This window comes from Schistocerca americana, chromosome 1 (assembly GCF_021461395.2).
Source record: "Schistocerca americana isolate TAMUIC-IGC-003095 chromosome 1, iqSchAmer2.1, whole genome shotgun sequence".
Classification (NCBI taxonomy): Eukaryota; Metazoa; Arthropoda; class Insecta; order Orthoptera; family Acrididae; genus Schistocerca; species Schistocerca americana.
The window spans coordinates 362,869,972-362,888,502 of NC_060119.1; the positions used below are offsets into that span (position 1 = coordinate 362,869,972).

Below are 18,531 nucleotides of genomic sequence, written 5' to 3' on the forward strand. Positions count from 1 at the left end.
TGCTGCAGTAGGGAACGACGCACAAACAGTTTGTAGATATTGCTGAAACAATGCAGGGGCGGATGCACACCCGAATGGCAGTTGTTTGAATTGATACAACCCAAGATGCGTGTTAACCACCAAAATGCGCTGGGATTCTTCGTCCACCGGTATTTGCAAGTACGCATCTGCTAGGTCCTACTTCGAAAAATATTTACCCGGGCACAGTTTGTCAAAAAGATCTTCCGGGCGGGGTAAAGGAAAAGTTGCAATCACTAGTTGTGGATTCACTGTTGCCTTGAAGTCCACACAAAGTCTCAATTTTCCGGAAGGTTTTGGCAAAATTACTAAGGGTGATGGCAAGAGAGAAGCCTGCACACATTCAATTACACCTTGTGATTCCAAATCGTGTAATGTTTTTGAGACCTCATCATGCAATGCGTGGGGAACATTGCGTGCTCTGAAAAATTTTGGTTCCGCGTTTACTTTCAGTTTCAAATGTGCTTTATAGTTCTTAGCGCAACCGAGGCCCGGTGCAAAAATGTCTGCAAATTCTTCACATAGACGAGAAACACTGTCGGAAGGCACAGTCTGGTTCACTGACAGGACCTGATTTACTATACACAAGTTAAACAACTGAAATAAATTGAAACCAAACAAGTTCACTGCAGAAGAAGAACGAAGGACGTAACATGACTCAAGTTTTGTTTGTCCTTTGTATGTTGCAAGAAGGCTGCACTGTCCAAGCACAGGGATATCTTGACCTGAATAACTAGTTAACTTAACATTTGCGGCACACAACGGAGGTGTGCCCAGCAGTTTGTAAGTGTCTTGATTGATCAGTGAAACTGCAGCCCCGGTATCGAGCTGGAATGGTATCACTTTGCCGTTAATGTCCAAAACCACAGAAAGTTTATTTTCCTGCTGATGACAAGAGCGACTGTCTCGTGCAACGTGAACTGACACTGGTACATAATCACTTGCAACCTGACGGGATTTCCGGCGATGTCGATGCACACTATTTGTGGGATGAACACAGTCGCTTTTAGAGAGAGTGGCACTGAGCGGAGTGGAATGAACCACATGAATTTCCATGGGCGAAGTTTCACGAGCCTGAGTATCCTTGGTTCGAATCCGGCGTGAAGCAAAGGGCCTGGAATGGTTGTGAGTTTCCGATCTGAGCTTTTTCTGGCAAACACTCTGAACATGTCCTTTTTTATTACAATAAAGGCAAATAGCTTGATGTGACGGGCAATTTTCACGCGAATGTCTAGTAGCGCACCGTGGGCAGGATTTGAGCACTACATTTGCTTGCTGGCGCGGCACATGTGGCTGAGAGCCTGGCGGCACGGCCGGGCGCGAGGACTGTTTACTGTTCCGTGCAGCTCGCCCGGCGGGCCGGTTAACCTAACACACGGGTGGCGAAGTTTCAAATGAGCAAAGTCAAGTGTGTCCTGCCGATCCAATATGTCCATCACTTGTTGAAGGGAGGGATTGACTAGTTTCAAAATCTGTTCCCTTATACGAAAATCAGAAACATTCTGTGCAATTGCATCACGTACCATAGTATCTGAATAAGGGAGTCCACATTGACACTCAAAAGCACAATCCCTAGTAAGGCCTTGCAAGCTTGCAACCCACTCCCAATTAGTCTGACCTGCCATACATTTTGTATGAAAGAAGGTATACCTTTTCGCAACTACATTGACTGATTCTTTGAAATATGCATCTAATGCAGACAAAATTCCTTCGTAGGACAGAGTTGCTATGTCGCGTCGGGGAAATAATTTGACTATCACACGGTACATTTGTACGCCGACCGATGATAAGAGATAAGGCTGCCGCTCGTTACCTTGAATTCTGTAGGCGGTGAGATGGAATCCAAATTGGCGTGACCACTCTGTTCAGCTTTCCAGTGCAGCATCAAAAGGTCGAAAAGTTGGTGCAACAGTGTGTTGTGGCTGCGTTAGCGGTGGAGCGGCGGCTGCCACATCATTTTGCATTGCACATTGACCCTGGACGAGCTGTCCAAGGGCATCCAGTAATGCCTGCGTCTGCTGATTCTGTAAGCAATAAAATTCGGACAGTACATCTGGAGATTGTGGCAAAGCCATTACACAAGTAAATCAGGGCAGTTTAGAGAAGAACGCGGTTTTGCCTCGTCGCCAATGTTGTGGTTGGCAGGAGAGCCAACGCCGTGTTACTAGAGGAGGCTGGCGTGAGGTCTGGAACAGGACAAGGAAATTAGAATTTAGAAAAACAGATGTAGCTGGTGGAATACTTAACTTTAATCCATTAATGATGAACGTCGCTCTTGACGGTACATGATTCACAATATCAATAGTAACTTAATATGGCGCTTTGCTAGGTTGTAGCAAATGACGTAGCTGAAGGCTATGCTAAACTATCGTCTCGGCAAATGAGAGCGTATTTTGTCAGTGAACCATTGCTAGCAAAGTCGGTTGTACAACTGGGGCGAGTGCTAGGAAGTCTCTCTAGACCTGCCATGTGGCGGCGATTGGTCTTCAATCACTGATAGTGCTGACACGCCGGTCCGAAGTATATTACCGGACCGCGGCCGATTTAAAGGCTACCACCTAGCAAGTGTGGTGTCTGGTGGTGACACCACAGTTCATTCACACAGTCACAAAGGTTACAACTGTCATGTTGTAGTGCATGATCTGCAACAGGATACTGTGTGTTATCAGTATAGACCTGCTGTCTATGGCCATTCATCCTGACTGATAACTGGGTGGTAGTCTTGCCAGTATGTAAAAGGCTGAACAGTGTTTGTGTAACAGCTGGTATATATGACACATTTCATTTTACAGGTGGTTCTTCCTTTGATAGTATGTGTTTAGTCAGTTACAGGGCTAGTATAGATTGTGGTAGGAGGGTGCACTGGGGAGGTCGTACAGCAGCAGTGGTCACAGGGATAGGAGCTATATGGTAGAGAGATGGTTCCAGAAGGAGTGTAGGGTCTGCCAAGGATATTGTGGAGATTGCTAGGGTGACAAAAAGCTATTCTAGGTGGGGTTGGCAAAATCGTAGTAGAATAGACCTCATTTCAGGACACGATTTTAGGAAGTCATTGCCTTGTTGAAATAACTGGTTAATACATTCAAGGACAGAATAATATTGGGTGACAAGTGGTGTAGTCCTAAGTTGTTTTTTGGAGGGATCAGCAGTACCAGGATTGGATGTAATGGCCAGGGAAATCTGCTTTTGAACTAGGCTGGTGGGGTAATTATGCCATGTGAAGGCTGAGGTGGGAATGGTGGTGTATTACTGTAAAGAGACTGCATCTCGATAAATACGTTTTCATCAAATACCAAGGCTGAGTGGGAGGGAACATTTCACATGGAAAGGATGGAAACTGTCAAAATGTAAGTACTGTTGTTTGTTAGCAGGTTTAATGTGGACAGAAGTGTGTAGCTGGCCTTTGGTGAGGTATTGCTGATCCCTCCAAAAAACAACTAAACAACTTAGGATTACACCAATTGTCGCCCAGTATTATCCTGGTCTTGAATGTATTAATCAGCTACTTCGACAAGCCTTGACTTCCTAAAATCATGCCCTGAAATGAGGTCCATTCTGTCTGAGATTTTGCCCATCATACTTAGAATAGCTTTTTGTCACCCTCCCAATCTCCACAATATTTTTGTCAGGCCTATGCTCTTTCTGCACCCATCTCCGTACCCTATGGCTCCTACCCCTGTGACTGTCCCCACTGCAAAACTTGCCCTATGCAACCTTCTACCACCACCTATACCATCCCTTTAAATGGCGAAACATTTGCTATCAGAGGGAGAGCCACCTGAGAAACAACACGTGTCATATACCAGCTGTTATACAAGCACTGTTCAGCCTTTTACATATCGGCATGACTACCACCCAGTTATGTCAGGATGAACGGCCATAGACAGAGCGTCAACACTGACAACACACAATATCCTGTTGCAGATGATGCACTACAACATGACAGTCATGATCTTGGTGCCTGTTTCACCAAACAGGCAATCTGGATTCTTCCCCCAGACACCAGTTTCTAAGAGCTCCGCATGTGGAAACTGTTGCTACAATATGCCCTTGTTTCTCGTCTGGCCTTACTTTATGTTAATTTCTTTGGTCTCAGCATTTCTTCACAGTAACTGTTCCATTCTTCACTTTATTTTAGTTTTCTACATCATTTTCTGATCTGTCTATTTTTTACCATCCCCCTCCCACCTCTACTAGATACAATGCACTTAGGCTTTCACTCTTATTAAATCATGCATGATCTTTCAAGCAGTAATCTCTGTCATGAGTATTATCCTTTATTTCACCTTTAAGCTTTCATATTTTCAAATCTCATCTGGTGCAGTCCCCAACAATCAGTTTTTCCTTCTCATCCTGTCAGGTAAGTCTTCCCTGACTCAGGTCCTGAATGACTTTTCTGAACTCTATCACTTTTCCTAAATTCCTCCAGTCCTTTTCTTTCACCCCTCTTCCTTCCCCTTCAACCCTTCTACCAGAAGAAGGAGCCACTGGCTTGCATATGTAATACCTTTTATGTGCATATTTTTCTGCCACCGCTTGGTGAGTAGATTTTTTCTTTATCCTGAAGCAGAAGTGAAGAAATATTGGCAAAGGAATGGTGTTTGTTTGGTACAAATACACACACGAAACAGCCACACTGGACGGACATAGGCAATAGCTGCATATAGATATACTTGAGTTTGTTTCCCAAAATCCCCCCCCCCCCCCCCCCCCCCCCAAAAAATAATAAAGCTTTTACCAAAAATAAACATGTGGTGTTATTTTAAGTCACCAAAAGTGATTTTTCTGCTTGTACAATGTTCTTGAACAAATTTCTGAAATGTATATTGTGGAACCATTACTAATGTGTGTGAAAGAATGCACCAATGGATACATCGTGATGTACAATATGTGAAACTTAGCTCTGAGAAATGCAGGAATTACTTTAGCAAGTAGTAGTATGCACTAGAGTTTATGTAATAAATGCAAATATTTCCTTCCTGTTACAGGAAAGTTGAAGTTGTGCCACCTATGCACATTTACAACTAGTGATATATCTCAGCTGGAGCAACATATGGCTGCAGTCCATGCCCGCGAAATGTCATATAAATGTGGCCTCTGTGGCTTTGTGTGTCATCTTAACAAAGATTATTATAGCCACATGAAGACAGAACATTTCCAGGGACCACCTTTCAAATGTGATACCTGTAAGTCGTATTGTGTCTGTTGGGAAATTGCCGATTACAATTATGACAAGAGAGGCTGTTTTTCTTACAACTTTGTTTTATTTATTTATTTTTTTCGGAAGTAGATTTGGATTCTTACTTCAGTTTTCAGATGAAAAACAAAATAAATAATAAATGATGAAATAACGTTTACATTATTGATGCTCTGCAATTACAGTAGCTTTAATCCTTTGATTGGTTTTTGTAGCTGCCACAGTCACCTGAGCAAAAGTAAGTGTCAGAGAGCACTAATGTATGGGAAAGCATAGCTTTAATATATAGTTCAAGGTGTGCTAATCTGACTACAATTTCAGTTAACCTCTCATCTGATCTTCTTCATTTATTAAACCCCATTACTGTTTTTTCTTTCTGTTCTGTACCCCCTGTCTTTCTCTCAGAATTTGAATGTGAGTAACTAAAACATTTTGTTGGAGTCTTTTTTTTATCTTGTAGCATATCTTTCGTGCTCTATGCTGCTCATACCTTCTGAGACTAATTTATGTCTTTAAAGTATGAACATTATCTGACATACAACTTGCAAAGATATTTTTTCCCCTGTGACTGAAACTGATTTTGGTTGTGTCAGGTGGATCCATTCCATCATATTCTCTCACTAAAATATGCTGAGTTATTTGGACATAGTGTAACTAACAGCAGGGAGCAAGCACAGCTTCAGAAATGCACAAAAAAATAAAATAAAATAAAAAAAAAAACTGGATATGATAGTGATTACAGTCAATGGAACAAGTGCAGATAACCATTCACCATACAGTTGAGGCCTTGGGCACTCAGTAGGCATGTGAACAATAATGAAATATTTGCTGAGCTTCCACAGTGGCTTAATTTGAAACAGAAACTATGGACAACTCTTTCCTTCAAAAAATTATTGCATACAGTGAGAGAGAATACTTTCAATATGAGTCTACCATGAAATAATGTAATACCAAACACAGTGGCATAGTGAGGGAGGCCAGGGAGTCTACCACGCCTTAGGTGCCACTTATGCTGGGGTGCCAAATGGTATCCAAGACAAAAAATATTTTCTGTAAAATATAATAATTATTATATATTATATTACAATATGTGTTTCTGGAGGGGAGGAGGGGTTGGCACCAACAAAGTGTAGTATTTGCACCGGGTGCTGAGGAGGTGGAGATGTTGGTGGTGGTGGGGGCACCAATAAAGTGTTGTGCCCGGGGTGCCGGGGGGTTGGGGAGTAACAAAGTGTCATGCCCTGGGTGCCAGTTATGTTTGTTTGCTATGCTGCTGACCAAATGGTTGGAAGTTGACAAGCAGAATTATCAAAAGTGCAGATAATTAAATCTGATGAAGATGTCATGTCTGTTAAATGTGTTAACAAACAAAATATGCTCAATTTGTGTTATATTTCATTTTTTTGTTTCCATGAGCAAGTAGCACATTGATGTGGAATGTTACAGTGACATTTATTACGTCAAAAATGTGAGGAACATTACAACAGTATAATTTTCAAATGGCTTTCAATTGTTGGTATTAGATTGATTAATTGCAAGCAATATTTTTTCTGATATGTGCAACTTTTCCTTAGTGTTAACCGACAGTTCTCTGGAAAGGTGGTACATTTCATTTGTTTGTAATTGTGCCTAGTAGTAATATCACTGTTCCCACTTTTATATCATTGTTAAACTGTTTAACTGTAATTGAAGGATTGATGTTCAAGAATTTTTCTGGATGAAATACTGCATAGAAACTAAAATGCCCTGTGCTTGGATATTGCACAATTGGTTTGCAACATTTGTGTCAAAGGCCTTTTTAAGAAAAGTGATCCACAAGCCAAGCATCCATATCTTTTTATTTTCATTTTTAATGCAAAGGAAGATGCTTTTATAAATAATAATATAATATAATGTATGATACCATAATTGTGTGTTTGCAGGAATAAAAGCTGCAAAAAAATTATCATCATTGTAGTTATATTCTTCTTTATACCTTACAAAATACTTTTTCTTTCAGAATTTAACAGTGGAATGAGTAAAGGTAACTACTCACAGTGTAACCAAGTCAGACAACACATTGGTTGATGTCTAGGCTCACATTTGGGAAGTGGAAGTTCAAATCCCTCTCCTAGTGTCCATTCTTAGGTTTCTATGGTTTCCTTGAATTGCTTAAGGCAAGTGCTGAAGAGACACATATGGATAAGAGATCACCAATTACGTTTCCATTCTGTCTTCATCAGAGCTATTATGCAATCCGTAACAACCTCTTTGTGGATGCTACATAAAAACCTTCCCAGCTCCGTTTCACTCACAGTGTAGTTGGGGCCCTGAGTGGTAGAACAGCACATAGATAATTTTTTGAACAATGTCCTTCATTTAAAGTAACACACACACACACACACACACACACACACACACACACACACACACACACTAGTGCAAAGATGTTGATCTGACATGCAGCAGCCACCTGTCTAACTCTCCATGCCTCAACTATATGGTAATTGCGATTACTTTTACTGTTTCCACTGCTTGTATTTCACTCAGAACTTCAAAGTAACATATTGATTTTTCCAGGCTCAGAATACTTTCAGTTGATGCATTCCCAGAATACATTGTAAATGGCTGAAATTCAGTAATAATAGATTTATCACAAATTTCTGATATCACAATATTTGGTAAAATATGTTATGTTGGGACTGCAGTAGGTTTTGCACTTTGTTTATAGTAGAATAGCACACTAAAATAGAGAACAAGTCACTTTCAGACAATAATGCAACTATATTTCACAATAGTGGGAATAAAAATGTTTTCTTGCATTTACTCTGCGCATTTTCTGTTGTTGTTTTTATTTATTTATTTTTATTTTATTTTCTAGGCAGTTATACAGCTGATAAGATCCAGCAGCTCCTCTCTCATCGACTGCAACATTCTGATGAGCCACTGTATAAGTGCCAGCAATGTGATTATGAGTGTCGTACCCGCAGCAGTCTCCTCTTACATATGCACAGTCATGCAGGCGAAAAAGCCATGAAATGTAAGGCCTAGCTTAATAAAAGTTTAAAAATTTAGAATCATGTGTAATGAAGTTTTGAGTTGTGTGTAGTTCAATAGGATGTTTTTGCCAGGTATTGTTTCAGAGTTGCTTGTTCATCAGAAATTCCTAATAATAATAATAATAATAATAATAATAAATGTTTTAAAGAAAAGCATGGAGTGTTTAATGAGCACTGTTATACTTCATTTACAAATGCAAAATTGAATTATTAACTAGAAGAGTTTGATACACAAGACGTATTCATATATGATTTGGAGGTTTCGGTGGACCAACAACAATACAAGAAACTCCCTTCTTTCATTCCAAGGAGAAATTAGAAATTAAGAAAAGGAGTTTTTATCATTGCTCACTGAATAGAACTAATATCCAACAGCAGACAGACTCATAGAAAAGATGATTACCAGCTGATCTTTTGAGCAAAGTATTTTGTTACAGAGATACCCAACACATATGAACACTTTGTCCTGAAGTTAATGTGAGGTGTAGATTGCAGTAATTTGTAGACTGCAGAGGAAATGCTGATAAATTAAATATGTACCACAGGCAAATGGTGGAGACCATGGCACAGGACAACATGTAACATGGTCATTGATGATCAGTGTCTTTACAAGACCACTTTAAGAAATATGTGTAGAATCTGGTAGTAGCTGTATGCAAACTTTGTGACTGTTGTTGATCAGTTTGTGTTTGTAAGTACAGTATGATTTGCGCATTTATTGTGCCAGTTGCTATAAATTGATGTAGTCAAGAAATTTGTATCTGTGTTTGGTATGCTGATTCCTAAGGTATTGACTTGTTGTAAACTCATTTTTTTTATGTGACTTGTAAATAAAGAGTTGTGTTAGACTCCACATAGCTGCCTATTACTGTCATTGATGACATCAGTGGAGAGGTGATATGCGTACTGTTGATGAAGAACTATACAAAAGAAAATTTGCAACATGTTAGAGCACATACGGATTAGAGATGTGAAAAGCAGTGGCCAGTGCTCATTGTAGATGTTTTCCAATTTTTTTTACCATGTGAATAGTTGGCCAATAATTAAAGAGATACAATATGAAAAGGAAAAAAAAAAAAAAACAAAAGCCCTGCCCAGATCCTTAAACCTTAACATTATTGTTTGCATGTAATACCCATTCATTCTGCTGACTTTGTTGTTTTAAAATCAAATATCCTCCAGTTAGAGGTTCTGTTCTATACCTTTTGAGCTACATATAAATTTTCTTGGAGTTTTAGATTTGTCTTGCACTAGTAAAAACTTGATCTTTCAAACTTGCACACCATCTTCATCAGCAGGACCTGTCTGTTTTGCAAAACCAAGCTGTGTCTCTTATACAGTAGTGTTCTGACTTACTACTGGTGGAGAGACATTGTCTGGAGTGAGATTTGCATGTACAGATGCAAAAAACAGACAGCGTAGGTTGCGCAGACTCATCTCTATCAACCAAGCCAGAAGACAACAGAGACCATCCCCAGTAGGACCATTTCAAATAGAAATGATGGTGCTGCAGACATTCTCTTACTCTTACCACCTGAGAGTTCTGTCCTGAAAGTGTAAGAGATTTGTCCATTTTCCACATTTGCGAAAGCAAATCCCCAGTGATGTCATTTCATCAATAGTAAACTTACCAAAAGATGTGGGGCAGTCGTTAGCACTCTGGACTTGCATTTGGGAGGACAATAGTTCAAACCCGCATCCGCCTATCCATATTTAGGTTTTCCATGGTTTAGGGAAATAATTCCAGGCAAATGCCAGGGTGGTTCCTTTGAAAGGGACGGCCGATTTTCTTCCCCATCCTTGACATAATCTAAACTTGTGCTCTGTCCCTAATGACCTCAATGTCGATGGGACATTAAACCCTATCTTCCTTCTTCCTTCCTAATAATAAAACTGAACACTGAGAAAATTTTATGGGTGGATGTCACCATAAAAAACTGGGAGGCCATACTTATTAAGCTACTTCAAACAGTTTATTGTATTACATTATAAATATGGATTAACAAGGGCAAAGAAAGACAGGAGGATTAAGGAGTAATCTAGAGAATAGAGAAGCAGCTGTATGAATATCAAGAGCACAGATGACAAGCCAATACTATACAAAGAATGAAAGCTGAAAGGAATATGTAGAGTGTCTATATACAGGAAACAAACTTGAGGACAGTGTTATAGGAAAAGAAGAGAGGAAAGTAGTTGAAGATGAGATATGGTACGGCAAGAAGAATTTGACAGAGCACTGAAAGATCTAATGGAAACAAGATCTCTGGGGTAGATGACATTCCCTCAGACTTATTGAGATCCTTGGGAGAGCCAGGCATGATGTGAAATAGGGCATTACCCTATCCCTGATGTTATTCAATCTGTATATTGCGCAAGCTCTCAAGGAAATAAAGGAAAAACTTAGAAAGGTAATTAAAGTCCAGGAAAAAAAAGGCTTTAATGTTTGCCAAAGACATTGTAATTCTCTCTGAGATGTCAAAAAACTTGGAAGAGCAGTTGAATAAAATGGATAATGTCTTGAAAAGAGATTATAAAATGAAACAAGGGTAATGGAATGTAGCCAGATTAGATTAGACAATGCCAAGGAAATGAAATTAGGAAATGACACACTATAAGTAATCAGTTTTGCTACTAGGGCAGCAAAATAACTGCCAATGGCTGATGTAGAAGGGATATAAAATGCAGACTGACAATAGCAAGATAATAATTGCTGGAAAAGAAGACTTTGTTGACATATAAAATAAACGTAAGTGTTAGGATGCGTTGTCTGAAGGTATGTATTTGTTTAGAGTAGCTTTGTATGGAAGTGAAATATGGATGACAAGCATTTCAGACAAGAAGAGAACAGATACTTTTGAAATGTGGTGCCATAGATGAATGCTGAAGATTAGATGGATAGATTCAAGAACAAATGAGAAGTTGCTGCATTAAATTGGAAAAATGATTTATAGCACAAATTGACTAAAAGAAGGGATCTATTAATATGACACATCATGAGACCTCAAGGAATTTTCAATAACAACTAATGGACCACATCATTTCAACCACTTTTTTTCTGTGATCTTTAACATTGGCCCAACATTCTTCCAGTCTTTTTTGGTGTTCTTGCTTCTTTTTTTGGTGAACACCTTACCTGTCTTCCTCTTGTATTTTGGTTGGAAACTCTGTTGTCCATCAAGTTTCTTGTATGAAAATACATGTTTCATGTCATCGTATGAGATCCATAGCCCTTGCATGTCTTTCTCCACTTCTTCATTGTTTTTAACTAGGGCAGAGCACTGTTATTTTTCAAAAAGTAGATAATAATTTGTCTTTACAACTTTTCAGATCTCTTTTCTGTCAAATGATCATTCAAAGAAATTCTCTTTTCTGATTGATACCTGTAATTTTCTCTTCACGGGAATGTAGCTCATAGTTTTGCCTTTTGTACTCTGTATTTTCTTTGACTTAGCCAGAGATCTTTCTCAGAATCTTCAATTATTTTGCATTTGTTTGTCGTGCCGTACCTTTATTATGGATTTTGAGGCTTTCTGGTGCATGTAGTGCATCAGGGATGAATAATTGTGCAGCACTGTTTAAGGTAGGCATTGGTGGATACTGATCATTTATAATAAACACCTTTGTTACCGTCAAACAATGGAAAATTCCGGAAGGACTGTAGCAGTATTATGAAAAGGACAGTTGCTACTCACCATAAAGTGGAGCTGATGAGTTGCAGATTGGCACAACAAAAATACTGTTAGAAAATGACATGTGCGTGTGCGCTCACTCACACACACACACACACACACACACACACACACACACACACACACACGCGACCCCAGTCTCTGGCAACTGAAGTCAGACACCATGGTCATGTGTGTATGTATGAGTTGTGTGTGTGTGTGTGTGTGTGTGTGTGTGTGTGTGTGTGTGCATGTGCATGCATGCATGCGTGTGTGCGTGTATGTGTGTGCATGTATGTGTGTGCATGCGCATCTGTTGTCATTTTTTGTTGGCCGAAAGCTCATTTTGTGACAGTCTTTTTGTTGTGCCAATCTGCAAGTCAGCATCTCCACCTTCAGTACCACGTAACATCATTCCTATCTTGTTGAAACATGAATGATAGGGTCCTTTCTCAGATATATTGAACTTTATCCAATATACTAGGTCTTTAAAATTTTCTACCTGCTTTATTTTTCCCCCAATCTGCCAGTATTGTGTATGGAGTGTGTGAAGAATGACTACTTAAGTGTCTCTGTGCATAGTAAAATTAATCTAATTTTGTCTTTGTGATCTCTATGAGAGTGATATGTAGGAGGCTGAAGAATATCTCTGGATTCTTCAGTTAATGCTGGCTCTTGTAATTTTGTAACTAGGCTCTCCGGAGATAATTTACATCAATCTTCAAGACTGTGCCAATTTAGGTTTTTCAGTTTTTCTGTAATTTTTTCCACAGGTTAAACTGACCTGTGAACATTCATGATGCCCTTCTTTTAATATTCCATGTTAGTCCTATTACATACAGGTCGCACAGCTGGATCAATAATCTAAGATCAGATGCACAAGTGAATTGTACGCTGTCGCCTTTGCAGACTGGCTGCATTTTCCCAATACCCTGTGAATGAAGTGAAGTCTGTCTCCTGCCGTACCTATGACTAAGCCTATGAGATCATTCCATTTCACATACCTACAAATCGTCAAGTCCGGATATTTGTAAGAGTTGACTGATTCTAATTGTGAATAATTACTGATATTTCAGTCATATCAAGATCTGACAAAATTTGTCAACCTTTTTTTTGGACAGTATTTCATTATAGAAAACTGTATTATCTGCAAAAAGTCTAATGTTACTATAATGTTATATGCGAGGACATTATATACAACGTGAACAGTGAGGTTCCCAAAACAATTCCCTAGAGCATGCCTGAATTTACTTAAACATCTCTCAATGACTCTCGATACAAGATAACCTGTTGCGTCCTTGCTAAGAAATCCTCAGTCTTGTCACATATTACGCTTGTTATCCCACATGATATCCAATTTTCTGTCTGATGTCTTGTGGCAACCTGTTTTAGACTTTTGCATCAGGATTCTGAACCTTAGTTAGTGCACAGTGCATAGGGAACTTATTTTTACTTCAATATTGTAGTTATGAATTTCATAGTTTGTCCTAAATTCATTGTTAGTATTAATGACAAATGCCATTTAGAAAATAAATGTAATAGCACGTTAGTGTAGAAATCCCAAGACCTTTGAAAAGGTTTCTGCACTCTCAGCTTTATGTAATACTCTTACTGCAGGTTTCTGTGGAATAAATAATTTTTTTGCTGTAGCTATATTGTCCTAAAATATTATGCCACAGCACAGCATTAAGTGTAAGCAAGCAAAGTATGCCAGCAATCCCATCTGTATATGAACACAATGAGAGAGACTCCTAAGTGAAAAACAGGCAGGACTGAGTGATGTGATTAACCTATCCAAGATGCTGGTGCCACCTCAACTTCTTATGTGTCCAAGTGCCTTGGAACTTCACACATGGAGGGAGCCTCATCCAGTGTGTACTTATTACTTTGTACTTCTACTTTCAAACTTAATCTTATTCCTACTTCCAAAATCTCTCCTTAAAATTTTACTTTGTAGGTACCACAATTAAACCAATTATACTGTTTAGAGTAACCACTTCCATAATTAAAATGTAGTTATAGTTTTTAAATATCTCTTTACAGTGACTTCTTTGATGCCCAAATTTGTAAAATGTCATTTGCTCAGATAATTTTGAACTACATATTGTTTCCAGCAGTCATTGGGTATTTATAATTTCCATTCAGTTATGAGTAAATTTTATGTACAACAATTTGTTTTTATTATATACACTGATTTTTATAAACAGTGTAATCTATGATAATCATTGTACAGTTAAAGTTATTAAAAAAAATCAAGCTGTTATGCCATGATCAAGCTGATTTTCTTGATAAACCCGTCAGTATGACAGCACAAAAAGTTTCAATCTTTGTAACATTTCTGGTGATGAAAGCTTATATTTTATAACCATATACTCAGAACACTTCAAAAGTAAAAATTGTAATCAGTAACAAATGCACAGGGGATTTAAGAAGTAGGAAATATACATTTATTGTTGAATAGAGTGCAGTATTAAAATGATGAAATAACTAAGCTTTTGCTTCATTATTTGTGCTATAGCAAGACCTAACTTTGTTTGCTTTGTGACAAACTAGCACAGCACAATTAAAGGCACAACTTTATGTGAAGTCGGTATAAACACAAAAAATAAATAAATAAAGTGCATCCACCTACCCAGCATACTGTCTATGTCATGGCATGGTATACATGATCAATCAGTGTTGATCAGAATTTACATCTGCCTATCCACATATTTGTAGAAAAAAAAGTGCAGCACTGGAGGGCTAGCTACTTGAAACGTTGCTCATGTCATTTACTAGCTGACATGCATTCACAGCACAGGATTCTACATTGGGATGGTCTCCACCAGACTGGCAATACACATGAATGGGTGCTGATGATGTGTATGCCTTGGGGATTTCCAGTACCCACTTGCTGATCATGCTATACAGCTTGTCTGAGGATACCTTAGTAGTTGCTGTACCACAAGTTTATTTTCGATCCTGTCACCCAGTAACATTTTCCCTGATCTCAGAAGATGAGACCTTACTGTCCAATATATTTATTCTCTTATCTCGTCTTCCTCCTTGCCTCAACCTACATTAACCTACCTCCAGTATTGCTTTGTAAAATTTCATTTTCTGCCTTTGTTGGTGACCCTTTCTTCTCCATTTACTATACTTTACTTGTATTACTCTCACCTCCTTCCATACTCAAGATTACTTATCAGCCTACAACACCCTCTTCTCTTGTCATCTCTGAACTGCTGGTGACTGCTTTCTGATGTAGTATCTTTGATCTGATAGTCTCTTTTATGTCATTTTGTTCATATTATGGTCCCTCATTTGACCTGAATCCTGAATGCTCTGTTCTCCATCCCCTCCTGCAATCTTCTTTTCTCCACTGAAATAGGAGCTTGTAGTTTTAGAAAAATACAAACACTATACTCAGATTTACAGTTCCTGATGGTAAGTTCAGGCCAATTCATAAGTTTCTGGATGAATTTAACAGACTTCTGAATGTATTTATTCTTGTCTTACAATTAAGAGCACAGTTATCTATTGCCTTGCAAAGATTTATATAATGGTACTGGAAGAGTGTGGCATTTTTATTGTTACTATATCCCTGTATTTTTTAAATTGCAAAAGCCTCTAACCAGCTGACAAACCTATGCACAAAGCTTCAATTGGTTTAGTTAATGTCTGTCTGTCCCAGAAGAAACTAAAAGTTTACCAAATCTGGAAATGAAACTATTTTCTGGCTTTAGAAAAATGAATTGTAGTTACTGACCTCTATGATTGCTCCCAGGCACAGAAAATCTCCTTTTCATTTTCACAAACTGGTTTCAGTTATGTAATATTTTTAATAAACTGTAAACAACCAGAGCTAAATAAGAAAATATTTGAACCAGATACAATATGTTATCGTTCCAGGTGACATTTGTGGGAAGGCCTTCTCCAATACCACCAGCTTAGAACATCATCTCATCACTCACAGTTCAGATCGGCCATATATGTGTGATTCTTGTGGATTTTCTACTAAATATATGAGTCATCTGATTGCACACAAACGAATTCATACAGGTATGTAATCTACCAATCTTTATAGAAAAATGATGAAATTTTATCAGTCTTCATGGGAAGGTATATGAAAAGCTTCAGAGAGGCCAAAATAAAACTGGTCCAGAAAATATTTACAATGAAGCTGATGTGGGTTTGGGCATTGTTAACGACCTTTGAGCATATGTGACCTTTCAGTTTGAAAAATCACAGGGAGAGAGATCAGGTGATGAAAGTGACTAGCAGACTGTACTGCCTCCACTGACTGTCCTCTGCTCACCGAACACCTCATGCACTCACATCAAGATTGTCAAAGTGGTGTGAGTTGTTGATCCATCTTTCTGAAAATATCCATACAATCATTCATCTTCTACTGAGTTGAGCCACATATGGATTAAACAGTTCCTGGACATACCGCTTAGAATGAAACAGTTTGGTGGAAGAGATTGTGGAACAGCACTTCAAGTACTGATGAGGATTTTCTCATGCTAATGGAATGTGTTCTGTGAACTCACATACCCAAACAGGCTGAACCACACCTCGTGAAAGGAAATGAAAAACTGAGCATCCAAAAGTACTGTTACCACTTAACTCAGAAATCGCCAGCTGAACTCAACATGCAAAAGTTTGTCTGTACGATTTAACTCCTGCACAGTAATAAATTTGTAAAGATTCAGATGAAGGTCATTTTTGATAATGTTTTGACATGTCGATCTCCTAATTCCCACTTGCACAGATAAATGGCATTGAAATTTCATATATTTTGTCTGGGCTTTCCATCACTTGAGCAATGTTTTCTGGTGTTTGAATTGTTTTCAGATAATTACAGTTTTGACAATCACAGAGCCCATTTTGTGCCATTTTGCCAGTAAGTTTTGCATTGCAAACTTTGCTGGAGCTTTTGTAACAACACTTCCTATCTTAAACATTTGCGCAAATAATTCTACCATTTTCCATGAACTGTGTTTTGCATAACACTCAACAGTGAAAATGCACTGTTTCAGCATGAGCAATATTTTGCATTACTTCAATATTAAAACATGTCTGCTCTTCTCGTGCACTCAAGTGTACCGTCAATGGAAAGTGCTTGGGACAGAGCACGTGGGTGGTGTACAAGTGCAGACGTGTTACAGCAACTGATTGATTCATTGGAATTACAGTTTCCAGCATTTTTTGTGATGGGAAGCTCTCCTGTCCATCAACAAGGACCAACTCCATGTCAGTCTTATAAATATTTTCCAGGACAGTTTTGTTTTGCCCAGCCTGTATAATAGTTTTCAGAAAGACACTTAGCAGAATGTAAAAGGCTTCAGAGCTGGGAACAACAAAGGCTTAAAGCTATTACAGCTGTACTTGTGACTGGAAAGCAGACAGGATATTCAGATATATTCTTGAATGAAATTGGAGGAAGACAACACCAACACAAGGAAAGCGTTACTGACCTGTTTGATGCTGGTTAAGTCTTGTGGAATTTTTTCTTTAGTCTTCCCCTGTGATTAGTTGATGTGGTGAACAGTTATTGAATAAATGTACACAACACTGTAGAATTTACATTTTCATTCTGTTCCTGTTTATTGACACTAAACTCAGTTACAATGGTCAACTTATTTATAATTTGTTGTTATAGATTTCATGACATAGGCTGCTAATCTACACAAACTGCAAGTGGCCTTTCTAAATTATCAACAGGCAAAAACTAATAACCATACAATGTATAACATATACATGGTCATATATTGAATGCTCACCCATGACAGCCTGAAAATTACTTAATGGAATATATACTCAACTTAAAATATACACTCATTGAAAACTTGTTAATGACATAGAACTAACATACAAATGTGTGAATGCCTATTTATAGATGCGGAAATTACAGAAATGATAAAATGTTAAAATATAAGTCTATTACAGTTTAGATATTACCATAAAAACAGAAATGGTAAAATATAAAAACACACAAAAGGCAGTGAAATAAACATGTTTACCCAAAAGCTGTATAACTAGAAAATGGCAAAAGGTACTGTTTTATGAGTGGGAAGTTTTAACATACAAAGGGATCTCCGAAGCTTGCTAAGATTTTTCTTGGGGCTCCAGGGGCTTCATTTGCTGTGGCTGTTGCTAAACTCTAGTTGTCTTTTGCAAAGGATGCCCTTTCTTAAACGCCAATAAATCTTTTCATATTGTCATCATATTTCAATGTTCATTTCCCACTAACTGACAAGTCCTCCTGCAATGTGCTGTAGGATTGTGTTACAAATTGTTTTGATAGTCAATAGTGTAGGTTAGCGAAATGCTATAATTTACTGTTCACATTCTGTAATTTCATCTCCTAATAAAATATGCAGAAACAAAACAAAGAAAACAAGTAAACACAAAAATGTCAATCACTAACCCAAATATTACTTTGAAAATAGTTGTGCTTAACTAGCTCTGCTGGAGGTGGTGCACAATTGACTTTGTGTGACTGCTGTGGTCTGCTGTGGTTGAACTTTGAAATAAATTCACACATTAACTTTCAGGAGATGATACACATGTTAAATTCTAGTAAAAATGTCGCATTGTTCCATGCTTGGAACCATAGGCACTGGAG

At 38.3% G+C, this 18,531-nt stretch overlaps 1 protein-coding gene across 2 annotated transcripts in view; it reads left to right on the plus strand.

Moving 5' to 3' along the window:
• Window positions 1-18,531, plus strand: part of LOC124600124 (myoneurin-like) — a 136,256-nt gene that overhangs the window by 75,166 nt on the left and 42,559 nt on the right. For both annotated transcript variants that reach the window (XM_047136135.1, XM_047136134.1), the window contains exons 6-8: window positions 5,007-5,204; window positions 8,076-8,234; window positions 15,813-15,962. In XM_047136135.1, the coding sequence (XP_046992091.1) occupies window positions 5,007-5,204; window positions 8,076-8,234; window positions 15,813-15,962 (507 nt within the window). The remainder of the gene's footprint in view (window positions 1-5,006; window positions 5,205-8,075; window positions 8,235-15,812; window positions 15,963-18,531) is intronic.